Consider the following 21,547-nt stretch of genomic DNA (forward strand, 5'->3'; position numbering starts at 1 on the left):
GGAATCCCTGTAACGTAATCAGAGACATTTATTCACTAAAAAAATATTTGTGAGCCTACTATGTGTCAGGAATTGTTCTCCTGTGTTCCAGAATTACAGCAATGAATAAGACAGACCTACTCACATTCTAGTAACTGTTCCTAAAAAAATAAACAAATTAGAAAAATACCAGTTAGAGATTTAAAATAGCATGATGTGCTAGAGCAGTGGTTCTCAACCTGTGGGTCGCGACCCCTTTGGGGGTTGAAAAACCCTTTCACAGGGGTCGCCTAAGACCATCGGAAAACACATATATAATTACATATTGTTTTTGTGATTAATCACTATGCTTTAATTATGTTCAATTTGTAACAATGAAAATACATCCTGCATATCAGATATTTATATTACAATTCATAACAGTAGCAAAATTACAGTTATGAAGTAGCAACAAAAATAATTTTATGGTTGGGGGTCACCACAACATGAGGAACTGTATTAAAGGGCCGCAGCATTAGGAAGGTTGAGAACCACTGTGCTAGAGAGTACTGGGCAGATACTTTATACTGTGTGTTCCGGGAACTGATCTGAATATGGAGGCCAGACATGCCAGGGTGTCACCGAGAGTGTTTTAATCAGCCTTTAGTCTAATTGCCCTCATAAGAACAGCATATATTTGAACAACACTTTCGCCACTACTAACCCATTTCATTATCATGACAGTTTTGTGAGGTAGGCACTAGTATTCTTATTTTTTTCAGTGGGACAGTGACTTCCTGACAATACAATCAGTAAGTGGCAGAATCAGGTCTTGAAGCCATCTTTAAATGTGGCCTTTCTCTTGTTCTGCCTTGTCTCAGCTCTTCATTCTGAGAATAGGTCAGGGCAGCTAGTAAGCTCCCAGACGGGATGGGGATGGTAGTCCCAGATACTGACCGGTGTGTGCTCTGCCTGTCTTACATTTCTCAGACATCACCAGCAAAAAAAGGTTTTAATTTCAGCATCATGTGAGAACCTAGGAAATGCCTCTGGCCCAAGATTGCCGGATCAGAAGATTAAAATGTTACTTGTAGAAACCACCATCTGGTTGCTGGGTGGAGTCCCTCTTGCCCATACCCTCTCACTCTGCAGTTTGAAGCTTGTGAAAACCTGTTTAAAGGAACCTAAGAACCTGTCTGGGCAGCATATTCTTTAGTTCAAATGTAAGCAATCAGCACAAGTTCAAGTACTGTCCCCCTGGACACCTGCCAGATGATAATATCAGAGAGCTGAAGAGGGAGTGCCCTGAGGAGAGGCAGCCTTCTTGGGCAGAAGGAGTTAAGTAGGAAGAATCTGGCTCTGTTACCTACCAGCAGGGTGACTCTGGGTACACTCCTTAACTTCCTTGAACTTCACCTTCCTTATTTCTCACCTACAGCTGATGTTGTCTTCCTTATGGGATTATGAGGATTAAAGCAGAATATGGAAAATATATATTTAGGATGAGTGAGACATGATAAGAAGTAAGTATTCACATGAACAGTGTGTTTTCATGAGCTTCAGCCAAGTGGACAATTATCCCCAGGGCAGAGTGTTACCTTGCTGCCAACCCATGTGACAAGGAGGAGTTTCCTCAGCCCAGGCTGATAACCTCCTGGGCTGAGAAAAGGAAACCCTGATTAGTCAAAGGACACTAATATCCCAAGCATGTCTGTCCATCTTGCCTCCATAGCTAGACTGCTGCCCAGTCAGAGTGTCCAGAGGCAGTGGCACCTCTGATCCCGACTTCGTCCAAAGGCACCAGTTCTAGGGAAGCCATGAGAGGCCCACCTAGAGGGGGAAGTGGAGGTGTGGTTTCTAAGGGCTCAGCAAACTCTTTTGCCCCGATGGCTAGCTGGAGTGGTCTATGTGTTTAAGAATCCCCAAGTGCCACTGAAAAGTGCATTATTTGGCCATGAGTTCCTTGTAACACAATGATGCATTAACCTGTAATACCTTAAACTGACATTTTGTCCTTCAATACACTCCATGTTTTCAGATTTTGCAACTTTGCTGAAGGCTAGTTCCTCCATCTGGCAAGCCCTCTCTCCGACTCCCCTTATGCAACTATTGACATTCCAGCAATTCGTTGCAAGTTCACCCAGGTAGCAATTCTCCTGAAAAGTTTCTCCTCATCTTAGTAGTGCAGCTTTATCATTTGAAACTAATAACATCTCCTCCCTGAAAACATATGACAATGTGTTCTGCTCTGAATTAACTTATTTTTCAACTCATCATCTTTCCTGTCAGACCCTCGAGGGTGGGAAATTCATCTCCAGGAGACCTGCCTTCCCTGTGGTCTTAGACACAGTAGGCACAAAGGAAGCAAAGACACCTTGAGGGCTTTATGCTGGAGATGCAGCACCTAAAGATTTCTATGATGAGTTCCTTGGTTCTGGGACCAGATACTTGACACTGGTGTCATTTCACTGTTTCTCAGGGTGTGGTAATGTTGAGGCAAGAGAACTGAGACTCAATGGCCAGAATGGTGGCATTCCAAAGCTACGAATGAGAGCAAAATGGAATTCCAAAGCCAGGAATTAAATGGAGTTAAATGACTTTCTTACAGTCTGCCATGGGACAGAGGATGGTGAGCAGGCCACTTAACTCCTAAGGATCCCCTCAAGGCTCATTCGTACCACCACTCAAAAAATGTCAACATTGTTCATGGAAAATGGGACACAGATGTTAAGTAGTCATCATTGGAGAATACTTCTTTAAAAAAAATTTCTTTATAAGACTGGGAAATTTGCACAGCTTATTCCGAGGTAATTGTGAACACACCTTTTGGTCCAGAGCAGGAGCCTGGGCAGCAGCTGTCCAAATTAGTTTGTCCCTTCCAGCCCAGATCTTGGTCTATTTCTGTGGAAGGTAAGAAGTTTGTGAAATGCAGTCTTAACTTTAGCAACTTTTGAACTTCTGGAGACAGATTATAGGGAGGAAGAAAATACACTTGTTCAAGAAATGTAGCCATCACACAGATTATCTTGAGTATGATGTGAATGATGAAACTAGTTAACATTTCCTAATGGCCAAAGGCAGAGAGCTGTATCTGGGGGTTGCTTATATTTTCTTACCCCCCTACCACAGTGGACTGACTTAATTTTTAGAGTGTTCAAGAGTGTTTAGAGTGTTTCCTTCCTTTCCTTTTCCCTTCTTCTCTTCCTTCCCTCTTTTCTCCAGTAGAGTCACTCATTTATTTATTCCCTCATTCAGCAAATATCTACCTTCGATTACCTGCAGATAATATACTAGGTGCTCGGTAAACAGCATTGGAGGAAACAAATTTGAATGGACAGAACTTAAAGTATTGTTGTGGGGACAGAAAAGAGGAACAGTTAGAAAAGAAAGAAAAAAGTACTAATTGCAAGTTGTGCAAATGTCAGAGAGAAGTAGTTGTAAAGGGTGTGTGAGATCAGGGGTTTATAATTAAAATATAGGAGACTGGCTGAAACCTATCTGAGAAGGAAACATTTACTAGAAAAAGAGTCTTAAAAGGAAGAGAAATAGCAACCATGGGAAGATGCTGAGGCAGGAAAGGGCTTCATTAGTTCAGAGAAATGCTGAGTCCTTGTCGCTGCGGGAGAGTGAGATAGAGTGGCTCAGGGCGAGGAAGGAGGCGGGTGCAGACCACATGGGCACTTTTCTTTCTTAGCACCTCAGTTCCCTCAGCTTCAAAATGAGTTGCTCTGACCACTACTGACCTTGGTGGTCATTTGGCATTAAGTGCAAATCCTTTTTTACTATAGATTTCGTATCAAAATGTTCTAGTTCTTCTCTGGGGATGATATCATTGGCACTTGGTTATATCAGGGAAACTCAAATACCTACAGCAAGCTGATCAACCATGGCATTGTTTTGGACACATAATTTTTTGTGGTGAAGGTTGGGGGGCAGCTGTCATCTGTATTGTAGGATAATTAGCAATATCCTTGGTCTCTTCTCATCAGAGTTACCTCTAACCCAACGAGAACGATCAAAACTATCTGCAGCCATTGCCGAATGTAATTTGGGGGCAAAATTACCTTTGGTTTGGTTACAAATCACTGGCGGCAACTCCAATGAGTAGGCCAGGTATGAACTGAGAATACAGAATCTAACATATGGCCTCAGTGTTGAGAGAAATAAAAAGCATGGGAAGGCCATGGGGAAGGGAGCCTACTTGCTCATTAGAAGGGAAGCATCCCTTACTTGCTCTGGCTGATTCTTTCTTCCTTTCCCCCTAAGACTTCAGTGCTCACAATTAGACTGTCGATACCCTTGATCCATGACACACTGTCGTTGCTTACCCACGCTGCGTTGCATTCTCAGTTAGTTAGTTAGTGTGCTCTTCATCATCAGGTGATGACCCAGCCACCCCAAGCACAAGCTGGGACCTTGACAACAACCTACACTTGACAATGTAGCCCCTTATTTCCCTGCCTTGCCCCAGTGCTGGTAAGCATTGTCCTGCCTCATGTTCATTATTCCCTTGCTTTCCTTTCCATAGAGTTTTCTTTTACCCAACTGTATCCTAAAACATATATTTTAAATTCTAGTTGTTTTTAACCTTATGAAAAGGTTTTCATGTTGATGTAATTCTTCTCACTGACTTGTTTCACTTACTAGTTATTACATTATTAAGAGTCATCCATACTGCATGATGCGGGAGTTGATTTGTTTGCAGTGCGGTTTAAGATCTTCCTGTATGAACACACCTCAGGCTTCTTCTCACTCGATGGTGTTGGGTTAGTTCCTAGGTGATTATGCACATATATCTTGGTGCTCTTTAAATGATTCTTACAGTGTGAGCATGTGGGTACAGTGTGGTCACAATTTCCGATTTATTTTATTTTTATCTTTTATTCATGAAGGGGGGGGGATTTGTTTTGCCACTCATACATACATTCATTGGTTGATTGCATGTATGAGTGGAACATGAGTGGAACATTGGTATGTGCCCTGACCAGGGATCCAACCTGCAAACTTGGTGTATGGGGATAATACTCTAACAACTGAGCTACACTGCCAGAACTTACAATTTCTGATTTATTTTTGAGAAAAAGTAGACATCAGAATATTTATATGAAAATAATAGGAAGACCAATTTAAAGTTTTAAGAAATACTTAGCAGGTCATATTGTATTAAGCCTCCAATTTAAGGTTCCGGGTTATATCATTCAGGTTAAAATTTTCTCACTTGGACCTAGAAATCCAGTTACCTTACAGGCCACTTAGAAAATCGTCCTTCAGCAGGAAGTGTGCAAAACAAGAAAATACTGAGGCAGAAATTTGAATAGGGCTTGGAGTTGGAGTAAACAATGAGGTGAATTGTTGTAATGCATGGAAATTATAGTAAAACTTTACCTCCCCACCCAAAGTAAGGGAAAAGAGATCATCTTTAGTGTGGTAAACTTTAAAAAATGAATTATTTAAACTTTCAAATATTTAATGAAGCTAGTAGAGAAAATCAAACTTGTCTTAAAGAGAAAAAATGGCTTTCAGACCAACAGCTTTTGTTTGTAATTTGATGCAATGAATTAATATGTTTAAAGAAGGCATATCACTCAGGGTGGAGAGGCTCAGAGAAGATTCCAGAGCCCATTTTCAGCACTATGCTTGCTTATGTCTTCATACCTACCATATATTTATCTGGCTGGTGGACAGTTAAGTACATACATCTCACTCTCTCATTACATCCTTCTCTGAGACCTGATTAACCTGAGTCTTCCCTGCTGGCAGGCCGTGGATGAGAAGGCTGAGAGCCACTCTCAGGACTTGGTGAGCCCCAGGGAATTTCACCCTGTAAAGCTTCTTGGAATCAGCCCCTGCCCTGCTCTTACCGTCACCCTCTCACCCTCACCTGCATTTCTGTGAGCCCCTGTCATCATGCCTCTCCACTCACTAAGTGCTTACTTAGTGTCAGGCCCTGAGTTAAGTACAGTCTCTAAAGTCTAAACTGTGAAGGACCCACCTTGGTTCAGCCTCAGGAACCCCCTAAGGCAGGGTCTTCTCTAGACTCTGGGGACCTCCTGAATCTCTGTGGGGAAGTTTATGTGTATGCGCCTCTGTGTATTTTTCTGGGGGGAGAGTCCTTCAATTCTTCAGGGGTTCTGCTGGCTTTGGCCACTATTTGGTGACAAAGTTTAAACCACTGCTTTGGGGAACACAGTTGCACTTCTTGACTACAGGGTCTCTGTCAAGGAGAAGGCCTGCGCACCTGGAAGCCAAAGCTGAAGCCCTCTAAAGATACAAGAGATTAGATACCCAGGGACAGAGGGAGGAGAGGCATCTGTGGTTCAGAGGCGGATAAAGAAAGGCACGGTGTGTTATTTCCTAATGCACATATACTGCCATGAGTGTCACATTCTTTTGACATTTTCCCAATATCCTATTTTTGGCTGATTGCTTCCTTCTTATGGGAGGTGAGGGAGTGTGGGATATGGGGTAGCTGGGATATTTCCCTGAAGCATATTCAGGGAGATGGAAGGCACTCCATAATGTAGGATGTAAATTGCTACGGGGTGGTAATAAAGAGCACCATGCTATTTTTTGCAATTTTAAACCTAGTATCTATTAATGGTCCTGGCAATGCAATTCACTTTAAGTTAGTCCAGTTCAATTTACTTCAATAAACAGTCATTGAATACTCCTTATCTGCATTATTTCAGCTTTTCTACTGAAAATTGGCAATGGGTTATGGGTTATGAGCTACTAACTGGTGGTGTAGTGCCCACAGGACTGAGAGCAGGCAAACTTTCAGAATAATACTCTGGTGTAACTATGGGAGAATTCACCTGGCTTGCCTGGGACACTTCTGATCTACCCCTGTTGTCCAGCGTTATTAACAGTACCTCATTTGGGTGACATTTTTTTAAAAGAAGTCTTTATTGTTCAGATTATTGCAGTTGTTCCTCTTTTTTCTCCCCATAGCTCCCCTCCACCGTGTTCCCACCCCACCCCTTGCCCTTACCCCCCATTGTTCTCGTCCATAGGTGTATGATTTTTTGTCCAGTCTTTTCCCACACCCTTTCCCCCTGAGAATTGTCAGTCCGCTTCCTTTCTATGCCCCTGATTCTATTATATTCACCAGTTTATTCTGTTCATCAGATTTTTTATCCACTTGATTTTTAGATTCACTTGTTGATAGATATGTATTTGTTGTCACTTTGTTGTTCATATTTTTATCTTTACCTTTTTCTTCTTCCTCTTCTTAAAGAATACCCTTCAGTATTTCATATAATACTGGTTTGGTGGTGATGAACTCCTTTAGCTTGTTCTTCTTTGTGAAGCTTTTTATCTGACCTTCAATTCTGAATGATAGCTTTGCTGGGTAGAGTAATCTTGGTTGTAGGTTCTTGGTATACATCACTTTGAATATTTCTTGCCACTCCCTTCTGGCCTGCAAAGTTTCTGTTGAGAAATCAGCTGACAGTCGTATGGGTACTCCCTTGTAGGTAACTAACTGTTTTTCTCTTGCTGCTTTTAAGATTCTCTCTTTGCCTTTTGGCCTTGGCATTTTAATTATGATGTGTCTTGGTGTGGTCCTCTTTGGATTCCTTTTGTTTGGGGTTCTCTGTGCTTCCTGGCTTGTAAATCTATTTCTTTCACCAGGTAGGGGAAGTTTTCTGTCATTATTTCTTCAAATAGGTTTTTAATATCTTGTTCTCTCTCTTCTTCTGGCTCTCCCATAATTCAGATGTTGGTACGTTTGAAGTTGTCCCAGAGGCTCCTTGTACTATCTTCATATTTTTGTATTCTTTTTTCCTTTTGATTTTCCAGTTGGGTGTTTTTTGCTTCTTCATATTTCAAATCTTTGACTTGATTCTTGGGATCCTCTAGTCTGCTGTTGGATCTCTGTATATTATTCTTTATTTCAGTCAGTGTATGCTTAATTTCTAATTGGTCCTTTTTCATATCCTTGAGGGTCTCACTATATTTCTCAGAGGTTTCTAGAAGATTCTTGAGCAACCTTATAACCATAGTTTTGAACTCTATATCCAGTAGTTTGCTTTCCTCCATTTCTTTCATTTGTGACCTATTTCTTTGTCTCCACATTTTGGCTGCTTCCCTGTGTTGATAGAGCAGCTTTGTGAGCTAGATGTCCTATAAGACCCAGTGGCTCAGCCTCCCCAATCATCTGAGGTAAATGTTCTTGGGTTCACCCCTTTGTGGGCTGGGTTCACAGTCTTGTTGTAGTTAAGCCTTGGTTGCTGTTGATATCACTGGGAGGAATTGACCTCCAGGCCAATTAGCTGTGAGGACCAGTTGTGTCTACAATGGGAGAACTGCTGTGCTGGAAACACCCTTATGGCGCAGGACTTGCTTCAGTGGGGCTTTGGTGCTCACTGAGTCTGCCCCCTGAGTGTGTCTCTTATGGATCTGAAGGGTTGCAATCTAGTGTGGTCTTACTTTGACCACTGGGTATACTGGCTCTTCTCCAAGGAGGTGCAAAGTCAGCCACTGCCTGAGGCCACCCAGCAGGAGCTACAGAAAGATCTGCAGATTTCTCTCTTTGGGGTTTGGAGGTGCCCAGATGAGGCGCAGCTGTGAAGCAATGCAGGCTGCTGACGAGCCTTAGGCCTTCTTTTGGAAGCTCTGGGGTTCTTTGACTCAGCTGCAGTTTGTTAGGTTAGGTTGCAAAAGGCCAGACCGTCATTGCAAAATTCTCTGTGCACAGCTTGGGTGAGGTTGTAAATTGGGTGAGGCGTGGTCTCAGGGAATCACAGGGGTGGTGCAAACAGCAATGGTTGCTGTCAGCCTTGCCCTGATAGGTCCCTGGGTCTCTGTGTTCCATGGCCCCATGGAGGAACAATGAACGCTGCAAGCACCTCTGAGAGAAAGCTGCCCTCGTGTTCCGGCCTGATGCCAGACAGTCCAGTTTCTCCCTGTATGAGTTTGGGTCCCCAGAGTCTCGCCTGGAACTGAAGTTTAGAGCAGTAGGGAGTTTGCATCTCCCTCCCATTTGAAAAGGACAACAGTGTATCCAGCTGCCAGCCCCTTTTGCGCGCACCTCCATACCTCTGCACTTCCTCACCTCTGCACCTCCTACTGGACTCAATGCACTTTTCTCTTTCCTTCTAGTTGTCAAACTTCCACTCAGCCATCCTTCCCATGGTTCTGGATGATATCTGTTTTGTCTTTTAGTTGTAGTTTTGATGTGGTTGTGGGAGGCAGTAAGTACGGGCATTTACCTATGCCACCATCTTGGTTCTCTAGTTGACAATTTTTTAAAAAATATATATTTTATTGATTTTTTACAGAGAGGAAGGGAGAGGGATAGAGAGATAGAAACATCGATGAGAGAGAAACATTGATCAGCTGCCTCCTGCACACCCCCTACTGGGGATGTGCCCGCAACCAAGGTACATGCCCTTGACCGGAATTGAACCTGGGACCCTTCAGTCCGTAGGCTGACGCTCTATCCACTGAGCCAAACCGGTTAGGGCTAGTTGACAATTTTTGTAGTCACCCCTCCGTATAACCCTTTTATTGCCTAACCTTATCTAATCTTATTTACTTCTGTGTCTCTCTTCCTATTGAATGAATGAGCTTCTATGAGACTAGAGACATGGTCTCATTCATCTCTGTGTCCAACATGTGCCAGCTATTTGGGGGACACTTAAAAAACAGTTGTTAAATTGAATGGAAATTTGAGATGAATGAAAAAGAGCCTTAGAGTGAAAGTGGCCAGTTACATTATTTCCTTATTCTGGGAAGGTCTAGACTGGAAGCTCAGTTTTGAGTTATGGATGAGCTTTATCTAATAATTTTTTAAACTAAATGTGTAAAGAGCTTGTTGAAGTGCTTTTAAGTACTCACTTAATGTTAGCTGCTATCATTGTTACCCAATAGTTGCTAATAATTATGATTACATATAATAACTTTAAACTTTAGTTTTTCTTAGCTGGAAAATGAGGATAGTCATTCCTGTTTACTTAATTTTGATAATGAACGTGAAGACACTGAAAACTACAGAGGTTCTCACTGCATTGCCTGTGAAAGAATGTGTGGTAACAGGAAGGTTTGTGCTATAGAAGTGGCATAACTCAGGCAGATTGGATGGGGCTCAATGGCAATATAAGAAAACTTTTAAATATTTTTAAAAGATGGCTCAGTTGGATGGGAGAAGTTGATCTATTTTCAAGTGTCAGAACATAAAAAAAGCACATGGGAAAAGATGGTAGGATGGACTCAGGACAGACATGGAATTTAGGATTGGGACCCCGCACAATGTGGATTAACGAAGCATTGCTTCAGGCTCGGCCTCTGGAGAGCAGCGATTGAGGTTGGGAGAGGAGTTTTTATGTCAGATAGACTTCCTATTTCGCAAACTGAATCAAGAGCTTGTACTTCTGAGTCAATGTGAACATTTTATTAAAGGTAAAGCAATGTGGGCCATTCCCAAGGAAGCCATTCAGCACCTGTACGTGTTGCTAATGAGAGGGAGGGGCCTAATTACACATGAAGCAACTTTCAGCCAAGAATCACAGAACCTTTTCTGCTAATGTAATCTTTATCAAGGGAGATAGAGAAGCTGGTGGATTTAAAGTGGCATGTTCTTGCTCCTTGTCATCTTAACAGGCAATTCTAACAAGAGCAAAACTAATGACACCAGGAATTTTTCGATCTAAATGCCAATAAACAAGGGGGTAGAATTTTAGATCTATACTTCGGGAAATGGTAAAATAATAGTAGCAGTAGCAACCGCAGCAGCAGTAAGTGCTTACATAGCATTAACACATATTAACTAATTTAAGCTTTATAACAAGGGTGGGGAATCTTTTTTCTGCCAAGGGCCATTTGGATATTTATACCATCATTTGTGGGCCATAGAAAATCAACTTAAAATTATCCTATTATATTTGGTCAAATATTTAATTAACTTACCTGTAATGCTTTTGTAGGGCCAGACCAAACAATTCTGTAGGCCTTATACAGTCCACAGGCCAGGTGTGCCCCACCCCTGCTTTATATCAATCCTGTGAGGTGGGTACTATCACCACCCCCATTTGATGGATGATAAACTGAGGAATAAAGAGTTTAAATAAGTTCTTCAAGATCTCACCCAATGAGTGGCATAGCTAGGTTTTAAACCCACAGTATCTTGGTCCAGATAATGTGCTTTTAACCATGACTCTCTATTTTTCAATTTGAGCCATTCTAACCAGTATAAAATGTACCTATGGCTTCATGGAATATAGCTGTGAAACTGAGGCCATAAACTTCAGGGGTGGTTTTCTATTCTGTCCCAGGCTTTCCTTGGAAAGAAGAGGTTTGCACAAATTATAACTTATTAGAAGTAAGACTCTTATCCCTTTCATATTTGTATCCTCCAGGGCCCATAGCAGGTGCTCTATAGGCATCAAAGTAAACCAAACAGTCTTTATGATTTTCCACCTCTTTCTGTAAAATTCTCTTTGCTATTGAACATGAGAGGAGGGTGTGAATGCATAGCTCTACCCTAAACTCCCAAAGGCAAGGTGGCATTTCACCAAAATCCTGACTCCAAACTCAAGGTTTGGCTCTAGTCCTTCTTACCTACTAGGCTGTTGGTCCCAGCCAAAGGAATCACTGGTTGCTGGGGTCACCTAGTGCTTTTGTCACCTGTCACATGTTCATATCTGTAAAGGCTGTGGATTATGTTCAAAATTGGAGGCTAAAAGACCTGAGTTTGAATATTGGCAGCCAAACTTCTTAGCTATGTGGCCTTGAACAAGTCATTCTGTTCAGCCTTTCTGAGCTCAGTGTCATCATTTATGAAATGAGGGTGCTAGCCTATTCAGAGAAAAATTGTGAGAGTCAAATAAGACAACATAGCACCTAGCATAGTGCTTGGAACAGGGCTGCTGGGTGCTCAAATTGCAGAAACTGAAATTTCCAGTTATATTGCAACTTCTTGGAGGCCTGTGATCATATCTTACACGTTGTCAGGGATTCTTCTCCACTCCCTCCACCCCTCTTCCTGTCCTTCCCTCCTCCTGCTTGACTTCTTTACTCTTTTCTCCGAGTTTCATCACCAAAACCCCAATTTGTTTATTTGTTGCTTATTGTGCTTAACCAATATTTGGGGTCCTTTTGGTTCTGCCCCAGGAGATATTTGGCTACAAGACTCACGGCTGCCGGAAAACCCTCTGCCTTGCTGGATCCATCTTCTCATTTGGGATCCTCCCCTTGGTGTTTTATTGGAAACCTGCTTGGCATGTGTGGGCAAATTGTGTCCCGTGCTCCTTGCAAGAAGCAGACATCGTGTTGCTAAGGACAACAGTAAGTGTGTACTTGGTTTTGTACCTGGGGGCCCTTTCGCTTAGATAATGTGGAGAAATGTGCACAAAGCAGGTGGCAGGAGGAGGCTCCAGCCTCAGATTCCATCACAGCCTTGCCTTTACATATTCACCAAGAATTCAATAATTTGTGTATTGTGGGATTTCACAGGATATTCCTTTTAAACGTGTGAGTTATATGAATATTAGAGCAGAAAATTACCAGTTAATAGCTAAAAATAATAGGTAGTGGGAAGTAATTAAGTCAGGCTACAACCCACAAAATTCACATTGACCCTTCCCCCCCGCACCCCCCCCCCCCCCCCGCATGCTGACATATTCATGCCTATCCCAGCCCCCTCCACTGGGGCGACTCTGAGGAAGGAAGGGGGGAGGTTGGTTGGAGAGGAGGAGCACTCCTCTGAGGAGGATACTGTCTTCCCCTGCTCATTTGAGAGAGCCACAGTTATTGACTGGAGTGTGTTGCATCCTGCAGATATGCTTGGGTAAGAAATGTAACCATCTTGTCCCCAAGGTCATTGGCTTTCTCTGCTAACCCAAGATCCTGGCATTAAGTGAGTTTTTCTAAATTTGCTCCCATAATACTTCCTCCTAGCACTCATTACACTTAGGCAGTGTGCATAGTTTCTGCCAGATTGTCAGCTCCATAAAGGAAGGGATCATTTCTAACTCAATTGCTGTATCCCTAGTTCCTGCACGTATTGGGGATTCCATAAACAAATGGTGGCTGAAGACTAAAGTGAACATTCCTATTCACAGGCATCAAAGGACAGTCTCAGGGAGGATGCTTTTTTGCCTGAGTGTCTCAAATAATACTTCAGCCCATATGACTCACAATGACAACCAGATTCTTGATAAATAAACCTCTATTGAGCTGTTAGCTTCTTCTGTATACAGAAATCTCTCTAGTAAACATTATATTTAATTCAGTAAGAGGAGAAGATAGTCTCATAACTGGGCAAAAATGTTCCACATTTTAATCTAACAGAGTTGGGGCTAGAACTCAATGAACTTGGCAATTGGATGAAGTCTGTCTTTGTTGACTTACTCCACTGGCATCAGCCCAACCCCTTGTTTCTGGATCCTGGTTGCTTCAAGAACCACCTACTCTATGCCCCAGCCTAGCTGACATGTGAACCATAACGTAAGTGGTAACTGAGGCACCTCCTCCCAGGGTCAACTGTATTTTAACTAAAGACTTTTGGAAAATAAGCTTCAATACTTTAAAAATGCAAGATTATTGTGGAGTAAGAACAAGTCATATTGATGAGGTTGGGGTGGGAGCCTTACACCACTGCTGGCTCACACTATCATGAAGGGTCACAGAATATGCATAAGGGAAGAGTGCCTGGTACTTACCAAGGAAGACTTCATCATTTGACCAGTGAGGAAATGGGGCCAGGAGAGGGGATATAATTTACTGCTTTCCTAGGTGGGTGAGGGGCTTAACTAGGATAAGTCCCATATATCCTAGCTCCTAGAGCAGAGCTGTTCCCATGCAATTGTACTTAGACCATAGATTCCTAAACTTCAAGCAGCATCAGAATCACCTGGAGGATTTATTAACTGCCCTCCCCGTGGAGTTTCTAATTAATTAGGTTTGCATGTTTAACACTTTCTCAGTTGATGCTAATGCATCTGGTAAGACCATGCTTTGAGAAACACCGCTGTGGATAGTTATAACTCATGCTAATGAGCACACTTGGTTTTTTGGGAGAGGAATAGAAGCCTGGACATTTGCTTTATGGTTCAGCCAATATATATTTATATAGTCTCAAGGGGAATGATCCCGATTTATCCAAGTGTTGTAAGTGGTCTTTCTGTACAGAGCCTGGTTGTCTTCATGGAGCCGAGGTAGATGAAGGTTTGCTTTCTGTAGCTCCAAGTTGGGACAAAAGAACATATGGAAGACCACATATTTGGGATCTTTTCTTAGATCAACCCCTCCACATGAACTTAAGGACCTATGAGATCCTTATTTGCTGGCATAAAAGGAGGTTTTGGAAAAGTACTTACATCTACCTCATGGTACTTCCTTTTCCCAGAATTAGTTCTCAGTGGGTGATGTTTTTGCTGCAACAGAAACCACCTCAGATTCAGAAAAGCTTTCTGCCTCTCAGAGCGCATCACCAGACTCTTCAGATCTGAGAACATCTGCTTGGATGAGCTATACTCTCTCAGGTTGCTGGCAGAGTCAAAACACGGATAAAAATAAGAGGAACTAAGCAGAAAATGGCAAGGGAAGGGAGGAAAATGAAAGAAATGGCAAGGAAGTTGGTAAAAGTAAAATGAAGAGGGGCGAAAGAGAGAGAAAGATCTTGTAAGAGTGAAAAAAATAAAAATGTGTCAACCAACAGCCATTTGCAAACTATAAAGTTCATTATCAAACTTGTATATATATCCTGTACTAATAAAAGACAAACATGCAAATTGACCATACTTTCGCTACAACTTAAGGCATGCACACCAGCCAATCAGAGTGACTATATGCAAATTAACCCAACCAAGATGGCGGCCGGCAGCCATGGAGCTGGAGCGAGCAGGAGGCTTGCTTGCTCCAGTGATGGAGGAAGCCAAGGTTCCCTACCTGCCATGGCTCAGCTCTGAGTTCCACTGAAAGCAACAAAATTTCAATTATAGAAGGTAAACAAACCCAGATACCTGCTTTCAGTCAGCCGTGGCCACGAAGCTGGAGTGAGCAGGAGTGGGTTGCCCCTGGCGATGGAGGAAGCCAAGCTTTCCACAGGCCTCCGCTAAAGGCAACAAAGTTTCAATTATAGAAGGTAAATAAATCCCAGAATAAAAAAAGAAAAAGAAAAAAAGGAGAGGCTGGGAGCTTATGTCGCCAGGGTGCTTGGCCAGCCTGAAAATGGCCCTCAGCCCCTCACCCAGACTGGCCAGGCACCCTAGTGGGGACCCTCCACCCTAAAAGGGGTGTGGCCAGCCTGAAAACAGCCATCAGCCCCTCACCCAGGTTGGCCAAACCTCCATAGGGTGAGGGTCCCCACAGGGTTGGACATCCTCCGAGGGGTCCCATATTGCAAGAGGGCATAGGCTGCCCTGAGGGACCCCCCGAGTGCACAAATTTTTGTGCACCGGGCCTCTAGTGCAGTGACGGCGAACATATGACACGTGTGTCAGAGGTGACATGCGAACTCATTTTTTTGGTTGATTTTTCTTTGTTAAATGGCATTTAAATATATAAAATAAATATCAAAAATATAAGTCTTTGTTTTACTATGGTTGCAAATATCAAAACACTTCTATATGTGACATGGCACCAGAGTTAAGTTAGGGTTTTTCAAAATGCTGACACGCTGAGCTCAAAAGGTTCACCATCACTGCTCTAGTGTGTGTGTGTGTGTGTGTGTGTGTGTGTGTATCCTATCTAATAAAAGAGAAACATGGTAATTAGCGTATGACCGCTACCCTTCCCATTGGCTAATCAGGAAGATATGCAAATTAACTGCCAGCCAAAATGGCGGCCAGCAGCCAGGCAGCTGATGCAAACAGGGAGGCTTGCTTGCTTCAGTGACGGAGGGAGACAAGCTTCCCCGCCTGCCTTGCCAGCCTCTCAGCTGCACACTAAGCAACATTGTAACAAATATAGAAGCTAAACAAAACCCTGGGCTTCAGCCAGAAGGACCGCAACATTGTTTCAAATACAGAAGGGTAAACAAAGACCAGAAACCTGCTTTCAGCAGCGGAGGCCTCATAGCTGGAGCCGAGCCTCAGAGCTAAAGCTGGCCCAGAATAAAAAAAAAAGGAAAAAAGGACAGGTTGGGAGCTTCAGTCACCCGCCAGCCTGAAAATGGCCCTCAGCCCCTCACCCAGGCTGTCCAGGGACCCCAGTGGGGACCCTCACCCTAAAGGGTGTGTGACCAGCTGCAAACAGCCATCTTCCCCTCACCCAAGCTGGCCAGGCACCCAAGCGGAACCCCCACCCTGATCCAGGACACCCTTCAGGGCAAACCAGCCGGCCCCCACCTGTGCACCAGGCTTCTATCCTATGTAGTAAAAGGGTAATATGCCTCTCAGCACCAGGATCAGCGTGACAGGGGGCAGCGCCCAAACCCCCTGATCGCCCTGCGGCTCTGTGTGTGACAGGGGGCATGGCCACAACCTCCCTATCCGCCCTGCTCTGTTCCTGACAGGGGGGAGCTCCTCAACCCCCTGACCAGCCCTGCTCTGTGCGTGACAGGGGGGAGCTCCCCAACCCCCTGATCGCCCTGCGGCTCTGTGTGTGACAGGGTGCGGCGCCCCAACCCCCTGATCGGCCCTGCTCTGTGCGTGACAGGGGGGAGCTCCCCAAACCCCTGATCGCCCTGCGGCTCTGTGTGTGACAGAGGGCGGGGCCAGGACCTCCCTATCCGCCCTGCTCTGTTCCTGACAAGGGGGAGCTCTTCAACCCCCTGATCAGCCCTGCTCTGTGCGTGACAGGGGGGAGCTCCCCAACCCCCTGATCGGCCCTGCTCTGTGCGTGACAGGGGGTGGCGCCGCAACCTCCCCATCGACCCTGCCTTGAGTGTGACAGGGGGCGGCGCCCCAACCCCCCAATCGGCCCTACCCTGAGCGTGACTAGAGGTGGCATCGCAACCTCCTGATATGCCCTGCTCTGTGCATGACAGGGGGCGGCGCCCCAACTCCCCAATCGGCCCTGCTCTGAGCCCGACCAGGGACTGCACCTAGGGATTGGGCCTGCCCTCTGCCACCCAGGAGCAGGCCTAAGCCAGCAGGTCATTATCTCCTGAGGGGTCCAAGACTGCAAGAGGGCACAGGCCGGGCAGAGGGACCCTTTCCTCCCCCCCCCCCCCCGAGTGCACAAATTTTTGTGCACCGGGCCTCTAGTATATATATATCTACATTAATAAAAGAGAAACATGGTAATTGGCGTACTACCGCTACCCTTTTCATTGGCTAATCAGTGAGATATGCAAATTAACTGTCAGCCAAGATGGCGGCCGGCAGCCAGGCAGCTTGAAACTAACATGAGGCTTGCTTGCCTCAGTGAAGGAGGAAACCAACGCTCCCCACCTGCGCTGCAGGCCTCTGAGCGGGCAGTTTAAGAAACATTGTAACAAATACCGCCGGACTTCAGCCAGCAGATTCGTAACATTGTGAGCAAAGGCCAGAAACCTACTTTCAGCAGCGGAGGCAGGCCTAAGGTAAAGCTGGCCCAGAATAAAAAAGAAAAAAAAAGAAAAAAAGGAGCGGTTGAGAATTTCAGTCACTCCCAGCCTGAAAACAGCCCTCAGCCCCTCACCCAGACTGGCCAGGCACCCCAGTGGGGACCCCCACCCTGATCCAAGACACCCTTCAGGGCAAACCAGCCAGCCCCCACCCATGCACCAGGCCTCTATTCTATATAGTAAAAGGGTAATATGCCTCCTGGCACCGGGATCAGCGTGACAGGGGGCAGCGCCCAAACCCCCTGATCGCCCTGCGGCTCTGTGTGTGACAGGGGGCGGGGCCCCAACCCCCTGAGCAGCTCTGCTCTGTGCCTGATGGGGGGAGCTCCCCAACCCCCCCCCCACACACAGGCCCTGCTCTGTGTGTGATGGGCTAGAGCCATAACCTCCCCATCGGCCCTGCCCTGAGTGTGAGAGTGCGGCGCCCCAACCCCCTGATGGGCCCTTCTCTGTGTGTGATGGGGGCAGTGCCCCAACCCCCTGGTTGGCCCTGCTCTGTGCGTGACAGGGGGTGGTGCTGCAACCTCCCCATCGACCCTGCCTTGAGTGTGACAGGGGACGGTGCCCCAACCCCCCAATTGGCCCTACCCTGAGCGTGACTGAGGGTGGCATCATAACCTCCCAATCCTCCCTGCTCTGTGCATGACGGGGCGGCGCCCCAACTCCCCAATCGGCCCTGCTCTGAGCCCGACCAGGGGCTGCACCTAGGGATTGGGCCTGCCCTCTGCCACCCGGGAGCAGGCCTAAGCCAGCAGGTCGTTATCTCCCGAGGGGTTGCAGACTGCAAGAGGGCACAGGCCGGGCTGAAGGACCCCCCCTCCCCCCCGAGTGCACAAAATTTTTGTGCCCCGGGCCTCTAGTATATATATATTACTGCTCAAGCAACTCCATGAGCCTGCTGTACCAAAGAGCTTGTTGTAGACTAGGCACACCCATATATACTGGCCCTGCTCATTGGATGCTGTGTCCTCCCCTAACTAGCCAGGAGAACTGGCATTCTCTCCTAGGACAGGAGACATGGAGAAGGTTTCCTGTGACTGAGAATCCCCAACTCCAATTGATATCCAATCAAGTCATCTCTCCTAGTTGCATGTTATCAGCTTTGCAACTGGACCTAGACCAGAAAGATTTAAAAAGTCATTGATGCCTCAGAGAGCTGCATTCTATTTTCCTGACTCTTTCTTAGCCCCTTTGCAAGTCTACTAAGCCCCTCTACACTTTCACGGCCTTTCTCAAATAATCAGAACAGCGAAAACCAGCTTCAATCTTGCCTTTTTCATCTTAATTTATTTTAATTTTTAATTACCTGCATTTGTGTGTCACTTAAAATGGATTTGAGTCTCTCTAAATAAATGAGATTCTAAATTAGACTTTATGTAATTAGGCAAGAACTTAATTATTCCTGAGCTTTAGATAAAAATAAGCATTGGGCACCAATAGCTTAAAAGTCTGCTGCTAGGTTATTTGCATTAAAATGACATATAAGGATATTTTATTTGAATTGTAGTACAATCATTGGACTATAAAGACTTACCATTGAGGACTAGATGACTTGAAAATATGTTGTATATCTGTTATTTATGTTATTAAAAATCAGGTCTTGATACTTATCATCAATCTCACACTGGTAAGATTACAGATCATTATCACAGATGCTGATTAGGTAGCAATTTCTTAACATTTAAAAAAAAGTCATAATGCACTGACTGAAAGTCTTTAGCACCCTGTTTATTTTCAGTTCCCCTTCTCATATTAAGTGCCTTTATGAGTGAGATTTTTCCAAAAGATAAGAGCAATTACACTTTTATTTTATAATTTTAAAAGTGACATTTTATTCATTATTCATCTACTTTTGAATTTTAACCAATATCTCTAGCAATGTCATATTTCTATGCAAATAACATGATTTATATTCACTGGCATTTTGAATTCTGATGCTCCTATGATTTCCATAGTTTTCATCTTTATTATAATAACAAACACATTTTTCCCTTCACTGTCATTGTATGTCACATGTTGTCAAAGACTCATGTTGTGCAGAGAAGGACTTAGTGATGATTGGTTATTAGGCCTGACCAAAGGAATTTAGTTTCAATGTTTTAATAATAGGAGCATTTTTCCTTCCATTTCACCTAAAGATGCCAGTGCTAGAGGGCTTTTGTTTGCCAAGTCAGAAATTCTGTGAATCAGCAGTGCAAATGTGATCTAAAGTCCACAAGCCCACCAGGCTATTCATCAGCCACAAGGATTTGTAGTCATGTTTCCTGGATCTCTTACCTCCTCTCCACTCTCCTCCTCTGCGACCTGGTGTCTCCAAGCCCAGGCTTCCCACTTCAGCACCATTTTCTATGTTTTGTCTATACTTTCACTCATAACATTTTATCTTATATTCCCTATCTCCTCTATTTGTTCATTCTTATTTATTTATTCAATAAATATTCATTGATCTCTAATCATATCTCAGACATTTTTATAAGCATTGGGAATACAGCTATGAACAAAACAGACAGAAATACCTGTCCTTTCAGAGTGACATTCTGGTGAGGAGTCAACTCAAGCACACATACATCTGCACATACATGCACACACTCATACACATATATTCTCTACAGAGTAAATGTACAAAGTAGGTATTCTATCTCTACTTATTCAACCCTATTCATTCATCTGCCATATACTACCTTCTCTATTAAGTCTTTGTTGATCCATTCTCTGCCCCAGTTCTGGAGGGAATTTCATTCGCTTTTAGTTCTGTATTTTTATCTTTGACTGCTATAATGATTTTAGCAGTCTACTTTATATTAAAATGGCATTCACTTTACATCTTATAAAATAGCATTTCATTGATTATTTTATTTAATTCTTATACTAACCTTGGAAAATGGGCATTATCATCTCTATTTTACAGATGAACAAGAAACTTTGACAAATAGTAAATGTCAGCCAGGTGCCTCCCTACCTCCCTTTCTCCCTCCTTCATAAATTTGATGAGCACAGATTGTGTGCCAGCCACAGTGGTAGCTCATGGCCGGGGGCAGAGGTATAACAATGAGTAAAATCATGGTTTTTGACATCATGGAGATCACTACACAAGTACATGTAAAAATTCCAACTGTTCTAAGTACTACCTAGGAAAGTTTCATGGATAGACTTTCCTGAGCTCCAACAGATATTAAGAGTTCAAAGAGATGGTGGAGAGGAACACATGAGAAATAGTCCATGTAAATGGAATAGGTGGACAAAGAACTTGAACCTGTCTCCTGACTCAAAATCCAGAGTTGTTTTCTATGCCACATTTCTTTTTATAGCTTTTTCTTCTATTAGGTTATAAGCTTTTGAACACAATAACCATGGCTTACTTTTCATTCCTCACAGCACCTAGCACATGGCTCCAGCTGGGGGTGTTAAGTACTTATTTAATTCCACTTATTAATTCCATTAAATAAATATAATTGAATCTGTAATAAATGGTTTCATGTTTTCTACCAGCACTGTATTACAAAGACACTAAAATGAAACATCAAGATTGAGGAAGTAAGAGAAGATAATATCATGTCTCCTTTAAGTACACATTCCCTCTTCTGAATCCTCTTCCCACCTCCCTCTATTTCAACCTGGCTTTTCCTTAAACATTTAGCTGGAAATACCAGAGATGCTGTGGGTTGGCCTTTCAGAAATGATTCTATATTCAGACAAATAGTTTTGAGACCATTATCCTTTATAAGGCAGTGCAACTTATTTTGTGATTTACAGTTTGCAAAGTATTTGCATATATATTGTCTCATTTGGTCTTTACTGGTAGAGGTTACTTTCCCCCCACTTTACAGATGGAGGCAAAGAGAAGTTAAAAGAAATGCTCAGGAATCCTAGCTGTACATAATGAAAGCAGAGCCTCTACTGAAAGCTGAACTAGAGTCTAAACTGGAGATCTTATCACTCCCTGTCCAGGGACAAACTCTCCAAAGGTATACTGTGAAGTGGTTTAAGAGTAAAGAGTGGAGTCTGAGTGCTTGGGCTTGATTCCCAGTGTTTCTCCTGACCTGCCTTGGGCAATACATTAGCTTGGGCTGGCAAAACAGAATATCACAGATGGTTCCT

At 43.9% G+C, this 21,547-nt stretch overlaps 1 protein-coding gene across 3 annotated transcripts in view; it reads left to right on the forward strand.

Moving 5' to 3' along the window:
* Nucleotides 1-21,547, forward strand: part of ATP13A4 (ATPase 13A4) — a 254,996-nt gene that overhangs the window by 26,671 nt on the left and 206,778 nt on the right. For all 3 annotated transcript variants that reach the window (XM_036348289.1, XM_036348287.1, XM_036348288.1), the window contains exon 2: nt 12,070-12,243. In XM_036348289.1, the coding sequence (XP_036204182.1) occupies nt 12,070-12,243 (174 nt within the window). The remainder of the gene's footprint in view (nt 1-12,069; nt 12,244-21,547) is intronic.

Source organism: Myotis myotis, unplaced genomic scaffold (assembly GCF_014108235.1).
Source record: "Myotis myotis isolate mMyoMyo1 unplaced genomic scaffold, mMyoMyo1.p scaffold_m19_p_2, whole genome shotgun sequence".
Lineage (NCBI taxonomy): Eukaryota > Metazoa > Chordata > Mammalia > Chiroptera > Vespertilionidae > Myotis > Myotis myotis.